This window comes from Lytechinus pictus, chromosome 10 (genome assembly GCF_037042905.1).
Source record: "Lytechinus pictus isolate F3 Inbred chromosome 10, Lp3.0, whole genome shotgun sequence".
In the NCBI taxonomy this organism is placed as follows: Eukaryota; Metazoa; Echinodermata; class Echinoidea; order Temnopleuroida; family Toxopneustidae; genus Lytechinus; species Lytechinus pictus.
In genome coordinates, this window is record NC_087254.1 from 31,475,218 (window position 1) to 31,490,799 (window position 15,582).

The 15,582-nt window shown below is 38.8% G+C and overlaps 1 protein-coding gene across 1 annotated transcript in view; it reads right to left on the reverse strand.

Annotated features, from left to right (window-relative positions):
- LOC129269477 (DNA excision repair protein ERCC-6-like) overlaps window positions 1–15,582 on the reverse strand; it is a 40,175-nt gene that overhangs the window by 15,297 nt on the left and 9,296 nt on the right. Inside the window, exons 3-4 of the mRNA XM_064105822.1 lie at window positions 2,003–2,064; window positions 1,172–1,488 (exon numbers count right to left, since the gene is read on the reverse strand). Coding sequence (XP_063961892.1) covers window positions 1,172–1,488; window positions 2,003–2,064 — 379 coding nt within the window. The remainder of the gene's footprint in view (window positions 1–1,171; window positions 1,489–2,002; window positions 2,065–15,582) is intronic.

Sequence of the window (15,582 nt, forward strand, 5' to 3'; positions counted from 1 at the left end):
ATAAATAGAGGAAAAGAGGTTCCTGGTCAGTGGTTGTCAAAGTGAACAAAAGAAGGGAAGATCTATGGTATGTGAACCAGATAAAAATGAACAGAAGAACACATTTGGCAATGAATGGAGGTACAGAGTCTATAGAAATTAAATAGGATAATTTGAAGAAAGTCCAAAGCTTTGTTGAAAGGTCAATAATGAGAATTATACATCAGTTCTTACCAACATTCCAGCCTTTCAAAAGTGTTGATCCTCTGGGAAAACAGGAGTTTGGGATTTTTTTATATCTAGCGCCCTCTCTCTGTTTTTATTTTTCTTCAAAAGAGACCATTGGAGTTCATAAAAACTTAGTAATAGGATGTCAGAAAGCTAGAAATATCATATCCTGAAAATTTCAGCCCATCCTATATTGATGCACTATTTGGTACCATGGGAAAATGCACCATTTGTTTAATCATTTTTTGAGGGCTTGGACCTTAAATTTCCAAAAAGTGTATTATTTATATGTGCATTATCAATGTTCAGATTTTAAAAATATTGTCACACATGGCTACTATTGGCGCATGACAGTGACATACCTTGGATTTTCCACAGGGGGGGCAAATTCGTCTGCCTAAAAATTTGACAAGCAAAAAAAAAAAAAAAAAGGTCTTCAAGACTCGTCAGGGGGGCAGTCTGCCCCCTCTGCCCCCTGTAGGTACGCTAGTGGCGCATGAGGAATATGTACGCTTGCTCGGAAGTGTCCATGATTGGTCTGCGTTACGTGTTTGCATTTTGGGTAAACATAAGTAGGTGCTTTGACTTGGTGCATCACTTGAGAAGTGGTTTTATATCAGAAGAAAAAATATGCAGTTCTTTTTATTGCGATCACCCGATCAACAAAAGAAAATCTCGCATAATTGAATGAAAGTTCGCTAAATCGTGATGGGGCACATACACACTTCCAAGAGCTTTTTACCCAATTCTTCGCTGCTACATCACTTCTGATCAGACGGTTCATATCCCCGAGGAAAAATTAAGTGTGAAGTCAAAAATTTGGAGGTAACTAATCTTTACTGATTTTCAATTATGTATTTGGATCAAAAGCTTAAAATTATTGGATCTTGTATAATTATTTAATACATAATAATTAAAGTGTAATACAATAAGGCATTTAATTACAAATCACAGTTAGTTCTACCTGATATCATCCAGCACGCCTTTTAACTCCTTCTCGTCCCTCTGCCTGGAGAGCTTAGCCTCCTCAATATTAATGGCTTGGTCCACCTGTTGTAGAACCCCCTGTTCAAACTCCTCCTGGTCAAACACGCTGACACCCAAGTCCTTGAGTTCAGTAGCCTGTTCCGAGGATGGAACGGTGTGGATGAGGGTGGTGTCGATGTGGAAGATACTTCCTTTGGAAGAGGAAGACTTCTTACTGTCCTTTCTCTCATCTCCTTCATCGTTTCCAAAGCCTGATTGAAGGTCATTGCTGATGTTGACAGAGGTGTCTGTATCCTATGGTGAGAGATGAAAGTACTTCATGTTTATTTACTATTATTTATCATTTATTTCGGCGATGAAGAGTACATCAAAGTAGTAAAATGTCGAACAATACAAAAATGAACATAACAGAGTATAGATTCTGCATCCACTGTAATATTCCGCAGTCAAGTTTAACTAACCAATAGTCTAACTCTGTGCTCCAATCATGGAGAGCCAAAAATGTCACAATTTGATTCATATCTTTACTGTATTCTTGCCACATATTTTCGATGGCGAAGATAAATATTTCAGTTATTATTCCCTGACATTTATGAATGGGCACTGAATGGAGTGAAATAACTGGCAAATTGGACTTCTACCATTAGAGATTAGTGGCACAAGTGGCTAGATCCATAATTAAGCCATAACTTAGTCTTTAGACTAGAGTTTTAATTAAACTAGAGTCCAGAAAATGGACGTATGAGATTACAACAGAGGTACCTTTGTTTTCCCTTTACAGACACCATATTTAGAGTAAGATATTCACCTGTGATGGCGCTGTTGCTTCACCTCCCACAGAGTTACTGGTGGCATCCATGTCTGAAATTGCTGTGGACACAAGAAGAAAATAATTAATGATTTTTTGAAACAGCAAGAAAATAGTAAATCATTTTTTTGAAATAGCAAGTTTTAAATGTGCTAGTCTTTGTGTGGAGACCCAGTTGTTGATCAAAATTTCAATCAGGGTCTGCGTGTGCAAACTTCCTGAGCACTAGTTTGCTGTGCAAATTCTTTACTAAAGTTAAGGGTCGGAATATGCAGCCTTTAATGCCTGTGCAGTGAAGGTCCTCTCACTCAGAATGAAACAGCAAGTTTTAAATGTGCTAGTCTTTGTGTGGAGACCCTTTTTTTATCAAAGTTTCAATCAGGGTCTTTACCTACAAACTACCTAGGCATCGCCATGAACCACTCATCCAATGTACTGGGTTATAACATAACCTTGTCCTCAGTTCATAACCCCTGGCCCTGTCTGGTGAAATAAGGTTAGCAATGCTGAGCTTGTTTTTTCTTGTTCTTGGGATAAATGCTTATTTTTTTACACTGTCAGTTTCTATTAGTTATTAATCATATACACTGGCTCTAAAGTAAATTCATTTCTTTTAATAATGTTTTTTTCTCAATTAAAAGAGTGTTATTGGCATTTTTTTTAAAACTTTCCATCAATAGAGAGCCCCACAAATACAAGGTAAAAATTAAAGTTTTTGAGCGCTCTGATGAATTAAAAACAAAATTATTCCAAAATGTTAAATGGAAGTAAATAAATTGAACTGAGTATTTTTTGTTACAAGAGTGATATTTTAAAGATTTTTTTAGTGTGTGTTGTATGTTGCATAGACTCACCACAGCTAGGGTGGTTGCAGAGTGCAAGTACAATGAACCAGTGGACAACATTTTACTAGGTTGACTATTAAATCTAAAGCCTCACACTTGATAATGCCGTTTGACTGTAAAGCTCTGACTGAGCTGCATAAATTTAATGGCACAGGTTTGAATCCCATTTTAGCTCTTGATGGCAAATTATTTTTTCAGTTAAATAAGTAAAAACAATACTCAACCATGTTTATTCACTTGGAAATACTCATTCATGCATGATTTTCATTGTTACTTAATAGTCAGACCAAAGGAATTACCAAAATAAAATTAAATCATGTTAAGCTTAATAAGATAAAAACAAGAAAATTCAGCAAAATTTGTGGTTTAAGGAAGGAAGTCAAGGAACCACTCGTAGATTTGGATGCACACGCTTGTACACTGGTGAATGGAGGTGGAAATAGGGAACTAATTGCAATGAAAGAATTCATTTTAAAAATGAGAAAAATATTGTGAAAAGACGGAAGAGACTTGCCCGATGTTTACGCCGCCATTACGGACGCGTGCGTCGCGTAACGTTGGGGAAGTACAATAGGAAACAAGATGGCGGCATAAACATCGGGCAAGTCTCTTCCATCTTTTCACAATATTTTTCTCATTTTTTAAAAGAATTCTTGTTTAAAAATAAAACCGAGAGCGTAGAAATGTCGGAAATGAAGCTTTATCCCATGGGCATGGCCAAGGGTTCATTACATGCCGCCGCGCACAGAAAATTCAAGCCATAGAAGTCGTGTGTTGTGGACCCAAGAAGTGAGATCCCAGCACACGCGACCCACTACTACCAGTACTAGTTAGAAATCCACTGCCAAACGCGGTTCGTGGTGCGAGGTTAGTATACCGGTACTAATACTAACCTCGCAATACGTGTGAGTGGGCCATGTACCGGTACATGATTTAATTATTTATGGCTAGATGTACTTTTACTAGGAAAGTTGCCCCGGGAACCTCGACACGACGTCTTTAGACAGTGTCGAGGTCCTGAACGCTGCCACTCGTTCTCACCGGAGTGCACTGATGCACTAGATTTATTGCTAAATTACAAAAACATGGATGATAAAACGAAACCAAAAATACGACAGTTAGGACTGACCTTACCTAAACAAACTGAGTTCAAAATACGTTCTCCTTAAAATTACGAAAATTCGATGGAATCGTACATTAGAGGATCAATTTTCGGATTTCGTACGAATCGCCATGTTGAATTAAATGAAAAACATGTATGCGCATGCGCAACATGAATATTTATAAGATGTCGTCACTGTTAAGGTTAATGAATATGCATAACAAGAAGAGATAAGAAAACTTCGGTCGAATCACGAACTTGCTTTTCAAATAAATCGCGATTTAGGTATTTCAGTAATGGATATCAATCTTGCTTGCATTTAACATAGAAAAAAAAACATTATTTAAAGAAGAATTCATTTCATTAAAATTATATTTATCTCAATCTGTATATTATGAACAAACATGACTGCGTTTACAAATAATACATTTTTTTTTAAATTAGAGATGTAATAAGTTAGAATCAAGGTCAATATTGAGTCGACATTGACGTCAGAAACGTAGTTCGCGTTGCAAATATGGAGGAACTTGAAGAAGAATTTGCAATAAAATTAAAGGTGCCTCAAAAACAGGCCCTGGAAGAGGCCCAGAGAGGAAATGACAGTCTCGTGATTCTCCCAACGGGTTACGGAAAGAGCACGTGCTTTGCCCTCCATCACAAACTAATGGAGAAAGTAATAAATCACAAAAGAACCAGTTTAAACTGGACCAGTCTGACCAGTAGAATTTCAACTGGTAACTCGATCTGGAAATTGCAACATTGGTTACTTGTCGTACTGGTTCAGTGCTGCGCGTATATTTGTCCATATGAAATTAGACTGGATCAACTAAGCTAGACCAGTCAATTTAAAAAGTTACAAGTTGAAATTCCACTTGTCAAACTGATCTTGAATTACTAACTCGAAATTAAAGTGGTCTTAATATAATATTAGTCTACTGGAGTTTGTTACTGGTCACAATATTATTACTTGTGTCCTAATCTAGTAGTACTCAACTGGATTCCATACTGATCTTTCTTGGTCAAAATGCAACACGTCTTTTTTTATCATTTTTTAAAGAGATTGGGTGGTCCTTTTCAGGACCAACACTTGCCCAAGTAAAGAAAAATACGTCATGGCGTACGGTACCGTGAAGCTAATTCTAAATGAGATGGAATAGATGGTTCATAAATTAATCTTTCTGCTCTAATTTGAAATATAGGGCCTATTCTAAGTCTCTACACATACTTCTTCAGAATCTTTTGCATTGTCACTCTAAAGTATGATTTATTGCTTTTAAAAAATGCAAATAACTAAACCACGTAAACAGCACCATCCAATTTTGTTAGTACTGGCAGTGGTCCAGTTGAAAATCAAGTGGCCCAATTTATAAATCTACTGGAGTCTACTAGATAAAATAAAATTATAGAGTACCAAAGTGATGACGTCACGAAATTTTTCTTCTTCGAATTTGAGTGATTTATAGGCCTAGTTTGGTAGGGCATGATGAAATACCTCCACATCCAAACATGGTGGGAATCGGTCCGTAGGCATATAGGCTGATAGGGGCTTTAAGACCTAATGAATCCCGTTACATTAGGCCATAAAATTAGGTATACATAATTAGCCCCATTGAAGTCAATAAATCATTGGACTGGTTCCTAGATTACAAAGGGGCAAATCATGTATTCATATTTCATGAGGTCATATCTAAGGTAAATTTCCAATTTGTCTACTGCCAACTCGTTCACTTCCCACATGGTCTACTTTAATTTAGTCTAATTAACATTCCATCTAAATTTCGCTCCAACCGTTTATTCCAATCATCACTTCGTCTTATCACCTGTTCGTTTATGACAATTTCCTCTCATAACCTTTTGGTCTAATATCCATTTTAGTTCCAATAATTTTAACCGATTAACACTTAGTCCAATTAGACCAAATGGTTAGGACTAAATGGTTATTGGACCAACTGGTTGTTAGACAAAATGGTGAGTGGACGAAATGGCAATTAGGCCATGTGGGTAGTAGACTGATGGCATACCAATGATAGTAGACGATTTGGTAACTGGACGAAATGGCTAGTAGACCAGTCCAAGTGAAAATAAACGACAAGGCACCATGGGCCAATTCCCACCAAATTAGTGTTTCAGAGGGATTTCATCGTGCTCTACCAAAATACACATGGTATGAAAAAAATGCTCGTAAACATACAAACAATGGGAATTGATGTCACACTCAGTGGCGTACCGTGGGTCACGGCATTGGGGGGGGGGGTCACCAGCAATTTTTGTTTAGTCAATTAGTGTGCGCGCAGGTATACTGACCTAATAAAGACATTTTAAGGACAACGCTACTGAGCGGAAAATTTGTTATATTCAGACCTAAAAGAGGGAGATTTTAAAGACTATATTTTAGGAATCTATGATGAGTATAAATCTCATCATAGTCATCTAATGCGAGTGCCAAGTGCTTGCTGATTTTGTTATAATTACATCTGAACACATGAAACACTTTTTGTAGTCATTGTAATCATGATTATCATATGCATCTCACTAATCAAATATTATGAGCACGAAGCGCGAGCTGAAAATTTAGATAATTCAGACCTGAAATGGGGCATTCTCAGGCTTGTTTGTAGGAATTCATTAAGACCATACGTATTTCACTGACCAAATGTGGCGAGCGATAAGCGCGAGCTGAAAAATTTTTATATTCAGATCAGAAAAGGGGACATTTTAAGGACTGATTTTAGGACTTCATGGAGAGTAGACAGATCTCAACAATCCAATAATGAAAATCACGGATAGGAACTGTTTTATATTAAGACCATAACATGGGGAAATCACTTAAAGTGGTCATGAAAAAGAAGCATGTGTCACTAAATAAAACAATAATAACCCGAAGTGCGAGGAAATATGTTTGGTGTATATTGACTTGATAACAGGGAGGGGGGGGGGATACAGGATTATATATCTCGTTAAATAATAATAGAGTTTTATTTTTTTTTATTTGTGATATAGTGTTATAACATAAAAAGAAAATATGAAAGAAAAAGGTCACAGAAGAAAAAATCAAGGAGAAAAGAGAAAAAGAAAAATCAAAGAAGAAAAAAAAAATCAAAGAAGAAGAAAAAAAAAAGAAAGAAAAACATGTGATCAAGTAAACAAAAAAGAGGAAAAACAAATGTATATTAAGTTATGTTAAGTTGTATAGGAAATAGGCCCCCCAATTTTTTTTAGGGTGGGGGGGAAGTATAGTGTTAGGGGATTAATAGTAGTTTAAGCAGACAATAGACAACGTCACACGATCTCGGCACCGGCGGGAATATTTGCACTCATCACCAATGCAGCACAACACATACCGGTACTACACAACACGCACACAATCAGAAGCATCAAGATTCCATACCCAACCCCCGGTCGTAGCGGACCTGTTTATAAGAGAGCTGACAGTGCCTGGATAGGTAACAAGAATAAGGTAAGGCTTTCTCCCGGTGTGAAGTTTATATGTGTATAGTGAGTGTATTATTATTTATGTTATCGGCCCACCTCTTTACTGGCGACGAGGATTAAAGCGATTTTTATTTTATTTTCGGCAAAACATTTTCTTTACTTCGCCACAGCCAACGCCGTTGCAGAATCTGCGTTGGCCGTGGCCGAATATAAAAAAGCCGCCGCCATCTTGAAAATTTTAGGCTTTTTATTAATTTGAGCTGTTTGACTCTGTTTCGTCCATAATAGTAAATAAAACAAAAAGTAACATATTATTTTAGTTTGAGATTTTATTTTTTGGTGGAAAAAGTTTGATTTTTAGTTCCGTAAATATACTCTATTTTTTTACCGATCGGCACTGCCGTGCTGGCCTTGAAGGAATTCAGCGGCTAGCTAGACAGGAGCTAATCGGATTTTTTTGGACAAAACATTATACGTTGTACTATTTAGGGTAAATATCCACTCATTTTGTTGACCATATATTTAAATCTTCCCTTGTTAGGATATATTTTTGTGGCCACCGAGTGTGATTAACTTTGATGAAATTTTGATTGCGTTTGACTGTGTTTACTGATGTGGTGTGAATGGATTGCTGAATATTATTGATGTTGTGAGTTGATTATTTTATTACAAGCCTGAATTTGCTTTTCTCCTTTGACCGCCGCGCTGCTGCTGCTGCTGCTGTTGTTAGTATTTTTTTGTAGTAAATATATTTCTGGGTGTTTTTTGGAGAAAACACCAGAAATTTGCTGCTGCTGCTGCTGCTGCTGTTAATTATTAGGAATTTATTATTTTTGGTCACGCGTCTCAGGAGATAAGGAAATTCAGTCTTGTATTAATTATTTTGTTTTATTGCTGCTGCCGTTGTGTAATTGAATTGTTGCTGCTGCTGTTGTATAATATATTTTGTTGCTGGTGCTGCCGTTGAGTGAATGCTGTGAGCTGTGCTGCTGACATTTGTATTAAATTCATATTCAATCAATTAATTATAAATTGTATAATTAAATAAATTTTGTATATATTTAGATAAATTGTACTTGTAAATATTAACTTTTGTTCAAAAAACAGAAGAAAAGAAATAAATAAATAATAAGAATTTATTTATTTGAAATTATTTCTATATATTTTTCATATCTTTCTTTGAACAAGTGAGCGTTCGATTGTTTGCATTTTTTCTTTTCTCTCCTAAGTATTAGGAATTTTATTTTTTAGGCAAGGTAGCCTCTGGATTTTAATTTGATTACATTCTCAGGATATTGTGAGGTTAGTTCTGTTAATTCTCTTTCATTTTTTTTTCAAAAAGTTAATTTTGTCCCAGATTTATTTTGATTTTATCCGCAAGACAAAGTCTGCAGGATAATTTTTGGTTAATTACAGTTCAATTTTGGAATTTAATTTTTGTTACTGATTAATTTCTACATCAAGATGGCGAGCAACATTCCAAGAATCAAAATCAACTTTTGTTCGTCTGAGGAATTGATGAGTCTGCCCGGAGTGGGTATGGCCACCGCCAACCGCATTCTACACGCGAGGGAGGCGGCTGACCTTACTCCGGATACATTCATGTCAATACCTCACATACCGAAGGCGGAACTATTAGTTTACGCCTTTGACTATGAGCCAACAACAACGGCTCATAATGTGGACCGCAGAAAAAGTGCGCTCTGAAGGAGACGAGCCTTCTACGAGCGTTCCAATGATTCCATCAAAGGAGCCCCCCGTGAGCCAGGCGTTTGAGGCTTGGCCACAGCACACCCGTGCACATAGCACTCGGGGTGCTGTAGGCCAGTCTTCTCAGACACAGGACGGGGAGGCCCCCTTATTTTTCACAGGGGGGAGGCCAGGTGGCGCTTTTACTCAGCAGCCTTCGGCCTCTCCAGAAGATATGGCTAAGTCCCTCTGGGCTAACCAATTTGGATTTTTAGGATGGAACGATGGCCTGTTCCCACCACAGGGTCCCCATCCAGTTACACCACCACTAGCTACCCCACCAGGACCCCAGTTCCAATGTGGTCCTCGTGCACAGGTAGATTTGCATGGTCAGGCTCCCAGAGCTCAGGGTGGCCGACCAGCAATGTTAAACCAAACTACCCAGACACCTCCACATAGCTATCCACAGGCTGTTCCACACTTTACGCAAGCGCAGTACGAGGAAATGTATGGCGTGATGTTTAGGATGATGCAGATGATGCCATTCGGAGGAATTGGACAACCAGCTCCTCCATACTGCAACCCTGCTGCCGCCTACGGTGGATATTGCCCACCATGGGCTGGAGGCAGATATCCGCCACACTACCCTAACACTGTGGCCCCGCAAACCTCTCCCCAAGGACCATGTGACTTGCAACATGGGGGTAGCAACCCTGTGTATCAAGGCGCTGGACCCCAAAGAGATGGACATGGAGGCCCAGTATACAGTGAAAATAGAAACACCACAAGGCCATCAGTAAGTCCTGGATACTTGGGGCTGCCAACAAGAAATCAGCCGCCCCGGGTCACCAGACTTTCTTCGGCCTCAAGACCTGTGGTATCAGAGTATGAGGACAGAAGGCCCCCTTCTAGACCAACCTCTTTGCCGAAGACCATTTCGTTCGACGGCAAGGGAAGTTGGGCGGCCTTCTATTCAAAGTTCCAACTTTACACCGAAAGACATGGCATGTCTGATGCAGACAAGAAATATCAGCTGTGTCTGGCGTTGGAGGCCGAAGCCAGTAAGTTCATGGCCCTCATCCAGGAGAGCAATCCAAATATCGCCTTCTCTGACTTGGTTACCAAGTTGGAGAAGCGGTTCGCTCTCCAGGAGGAGCCGGAAGTTACTAGGATGCAATTTCAATCGGTTTTTCAACGCTCGGATGAAGACATCATCAAGTGGGCAGATAGGCTTATGACCCTTGCAGGTCAGGCCTTCGTAGGCCTACCTGACAAGTTCGTCCAAGAACTTGTAGTGGCAAGGTTCTGCCAAGGTGCCCAAGACAAAGATGCAGGGCATCATGTCCTGACTTCTCGGCCTGGGACATTAGATGAAGCCATGACCAAGTACAAATGGTTTCAGTTTACCCAGAAGACCATGCAGAAGCATGGCCCTAGGCTGAGAAACTAAGTAAGGCAGCTCTCTGTAGGAGAAGATAAGAATGACCTCAGGGTACAAGAGTCGTCTCCTCCGGAAGCTGCCACCAAAGGAAATTCTAGCCTTGAGGCTAGAATCAGTGCTCTGGAGGCTCAGAATGCAATGTGGGCCTCCAAGATGGATTCGATGGTTGCTGCAATCACGGATCTGTCTCGGAGTACTAAAGAACTTTTGTCGGTGTCAAGAGGCCAGCCGAGTTACTCCTCCGGCCGTGCCCCTGTCACACCTGAAAGACCAAAATATACCTCCGGCCGAGCTCCGGGTACATCAGACAGGCCGAGGTATACCTCTAATAGAACGCCAGATCGGTCAGAAGGAGGCAGAAGACCATCTTCGGGCCTTCCAACAACCGATCGGCAGCGAAACTTCGCAGGCTGTTTCAACTGTGGGGAAGAAGGCCATTTCAGTAGGGCCTGCCCCAGAGGGAGATCGCCTGCTCAGAAAAGACAACTTAGGGCTGTCACCTTCGAGGAGGAGGGAAATGGACAGGGATCGGAGGAGATGGGGAATCCCCGATCCGATCACAGATCGCCACCCCCACCATCTCCATTCCATTAAAGGACAGCCTAATACCACAAGACCATGGTAACACACGGGCACCGGACTCACAAGCAAGTCCAGGGAGCCCGAAATTCTCTGAGGTATTAGATGTCCCTTGGAGGAATCCACCATGGCCACCAGACATTTCTGGTGAGGTTAAAGATCAACAGGTTGAAGTAGTCATTTGTAGAATTGTGTCTACTTCAACATTGAGTGTTGAGCTGACAGTTGGCAAAGAGTCCATTACATCTGTTTTGGACACTGCGGCAGCTGTCACCATCATATCAGATAGGCTATTCAATCGCCTCCAGCCTCGGCCACCCATCCTTAAGCGTGTACTCCTTAAGGGGGCTGGCCGAGATATGACAATGGATGGCATGGTTGTAGGGCCTATCAATATCAAGCTGGGTACCCAAATACTCAGCGAGAAGATTTATGTAGCTCCGATAGCAGATGAGATGTTGTTTGGCATCGACTTGTTGCGAAAACACGATGCCAATATTAGCATCCCAAATGCTATCTTAACTATGAATGGTGAAGACCTACCAATCATACAAAGAGAAGATCCATAAAACAAGGTGATATGATTGGGAAGGCTTATAACTCTTGATTGTAGGACCTGACGTAGAACCTTCAGAATGTGTCCCATTGTGGATACTTATGAATCGGATCTACTCTTCAACTTCCGAATCCCTGGAGCCGCTCTATTGAGGGGCTGGCCCCAGGGGAACAGGAGTTGAGAAGGCTTCTACTTTAAAAGAAATAGATTGGTACACTTTGTTGATTGATTAGACAATGATGTGCCATTAGGTCAAAGAAAAAGGGTCCCAAATGAGGCTGTTGAATATTTTACTGTAATGTGCATGGAAACATCCTTCAACAAAGCCAATTCATTTGAGATCCGAATAGTTGACCCAGTTGAGGTGGCAGAGGAACCGCCTTCTGACGATTTAGTCGAGATCATGCGGAACCAATTCCTCGAGCCCCCCTGCAAGTGGTTAACATACAAGAAAGAGCCGGCTGAAGAGACTCTGTTTCTCCTCCCGCCAGAGGGAAAGTTTTTGTGGACAAACAGGGAACTCTTCTACCTTTATAGAGAAGGAGTTATCTTGATGGAGCAGGATGAGCGTGATGTCATGATGATTTCTGAATCACTACGACATTACATCATCCAGCTTAGTCATGATCCTCCTTCAGCAGGGCATGCTGGGATCGGTAGCTCTCGGTAATACCGATACGGCATGTCGGAAGACACTCACATCTGCATATAGCCAGGTGTGCAACTTGTAATACAAGAAAGCGACCCGTTCTGGGAGGCATCCTACGAAACGTTTTCATGTGAGCGCCCCCTCGGAATGTGTCCATCTTGAATTCACTATCAATCCTGGTTATGACAGATTAAAGCAAGGGAGCTCTATTGCCTCGAATAACAGGGCAATGCTACTCCCTTGCACCTGTCTCTGCCTGCCACTGTGCAAATCGATTTATTTTATAGGATGTGTATCTCAATGCGATACAAGAAATATAAAACGAATGCCTATAATATCATCTATGATTCATTACCCAATTAATTTGTATGCATCCCTTATAGTTTATATAGATAGATTAGTTGGTTGATAACACCCCATATGCATATATGTATATATTCATTGATTTAAATATTTGTTTCTTTTACTAAGGTACATAGATAAGCGTAGTGAGCTTATTTAATTTATATCAAGGCAGAGACAAGGTAAGAATATTTTGTATGATTTGGTAATGATGTATATATTGATGTATATATTTGTGTTATATTTATGTTTATGAACAAATAAGAAAAGAAAAAAGAAAAAGATCACAAAAAAGATCACAGAGAAAGAAAAGAAAAAGATCACAAAAGAAAATAAAACGATCACAAAAGAAGAAAATAAAAAGAAAATATGAAAGAAAAAGGTCACAGAAGAAAAAATCAAGGAGAAAAGAGAAAAAGAAAAATCAAAGAAGAAGAAAAAAAAAAGAAAGAAAAACATGTGATCAAGTAAACAAAAAAGAGGAAAAACAAATGTATGTTGATGTTTATTTTATGTTTAGGGTTACCTTATGTTAGGTTGAGTTATACCTTATGTTAAGTATATTAAGTTATGTTAAGTTGTATAGGAAATAGGCCCCCCAATTTTTTTTAGGGTGGGGGGAAGTATAGTGTTAGGGGATTAATAGTAGTTTAAGCAGACAATAGACAACGTCACACGATCTCGGCACCGGCGGGAATATTTGCACTCATCACCAATGCAGCACAACACATACCGGTACTACACAACACGCACACAATCAGAAGCATCAAGATTCCATACCCAACCCCCGGTCGTAGCGGACCTGTTTATAAGAGAGCTGACAGTGCCTGGATAGGTAACAAGAATAAGGTAAGGCTTTCTCCCGGTGTGAAGTTTATATGTGTATAGTGAGTGTATTATTATTTATGTTATCGGCCCACCTCTTTAGTGACGTCATATATGCGAGCATTTCTCTTTCTTTTTAAAGCAGGTATTTCTGCATTTATTCAAAATTGCAAATTTATAACAATTATTTAAAATCAAACATACATAATGATCAAATTACAACGGTGACAATGTAGTTGGCGGTGGAAGCCAACAATTTTAGGGGGCACCACATTTTTTTGAAAAGCAAAAAAAAAATGACAAGCAAAAAAAAATTGAAGCAAAAAAAAAAAAGGTTATCAACAAAAAATTTAGGGGGGTTCGTAACCCCACCTAAAATTTAGGGGGGATACTCCCCCCGCCCCCACTTCCGCCGCCTATGGTTATAAGAAGATATAGACATAATTCATGTAAACAATAACAAATGAATTCAAATGCAGAGACCAGCTACCGTAAGCTGAATGCTTGAAAAAATAGCAGCCATATATATGGCTAAAATCAATTCAATAATGGTTTGTTAAAAACATGCCTCGCAGCCAAAGGCTGAATAATTATTTTGTACAACAATTTACAACAATAGAATAATACTAAAATACAAACATGAAATGATATCAAATTACTAGTACTTCTTAAATACAAGGAAATACATTATTTGCAAAGAATAGGCTTCATCATTTCAAGCGTCAATACAAACCACATAAAATAGGCTATCAAATTATCTTTTTACTCACAAGGTGTATCAATTGTTTTCAATTTATGCATATTAAAAAAAATAAGCAACACCACGTGCATAATCTCTCTCGAAAAAAAAAAAGATGATAAAGAAACTAATTTAAATATAGAGACAATAGGTAGAAAAGTAAAGAAAAAAAGAATAAAAAAGAAAACGAAAGGGAAAAGAAAAGACAAGAAACGAAGAAAAAAGAGCAAAAGTCAAAAAGAAAAGAATGAAACAGTAAAGAAAGGAAAAGAAAATCAACTACGAAACGAAAAGTAGATGAACAAAATATGAAAATAATAAAAACAAAACGGAAAAGGGGATAAAAAATAAAGAAAGTGAAAAGAAATCACGAGGGAGAACTAAGAAATAATTAGAACACGAGAAAAGAATGAAGAAAAAAATTACATGAAAAGAAGCTAATCGAATAAAAACAAAAGGCCGTTAAAATAGTGATTTATTCACTGGCTGCCACGCAGCCAAACCATCGAAAAAGAAATTACGCCACTAAGTTAGACTTATGAATATTCATATTACCCTTTCTCGCATGCCTCATACGATAGCCTTTTGTCAAAGACTTCTAGTATATTTCTATAGGATCCTCAGTGAATAAACAGGGTGAAATTAATAGGAAGAGCGTATTATAAACGTATTATAATCGATTATTATTTTATTTTTTGTTTTTATAAGGATTAGGCTATTATTAGGGATCCCAAAACGAAAATCTAATTTTTTAAATCTATGTTTAAAAGCATTGAAAAGTACCTCACCTGAATCAGCATATTAAAAAACCCCAAGTGAATGACTTTTAGTGTTCCAAAGAGATCTAATTATCTGTTAATCTGAGGCTAAAGTGGGTCCGAATTGTGACAGATTTGTGTACAAATTTCATTTTGAAATTTCGTCGACACGTATTCTCAGAGCTCGGCACTGAACGAGGGATTGTGGGCGTGTCCTTTCTCGCCTCGGCGTATTGTTACCCTAATACACAACTCGAACGAAAGTGCGTTCACCGTCCCAGTTAGTCTCGGATCCGAGCTTATCCAAATAAACAATGATTAAATAACAACCAAAAATAGAAAGAAGAGAAAAGAGAAAATAAATGGCTCAAATGCAGTCGTTTGGTGACGGATACTGTATGCTCTGACCTCTTGCTGATATAAGGATTAGATATGACATAAGTTTTATGCCATGATAACTAAAGCATGGGGGGGGCAGGGGCACTCTGACTTTCAAAATAATTAATTCTTTAAACATCTATATCTAGGCAAGGGAGGGTCCAGGATTTTCCAAAGGAGAGGGGGCACTATTAGCGGTGGCAGTCAAAAAATTAAGGGGGGGCACCAACATTTTTGTCAAAAAA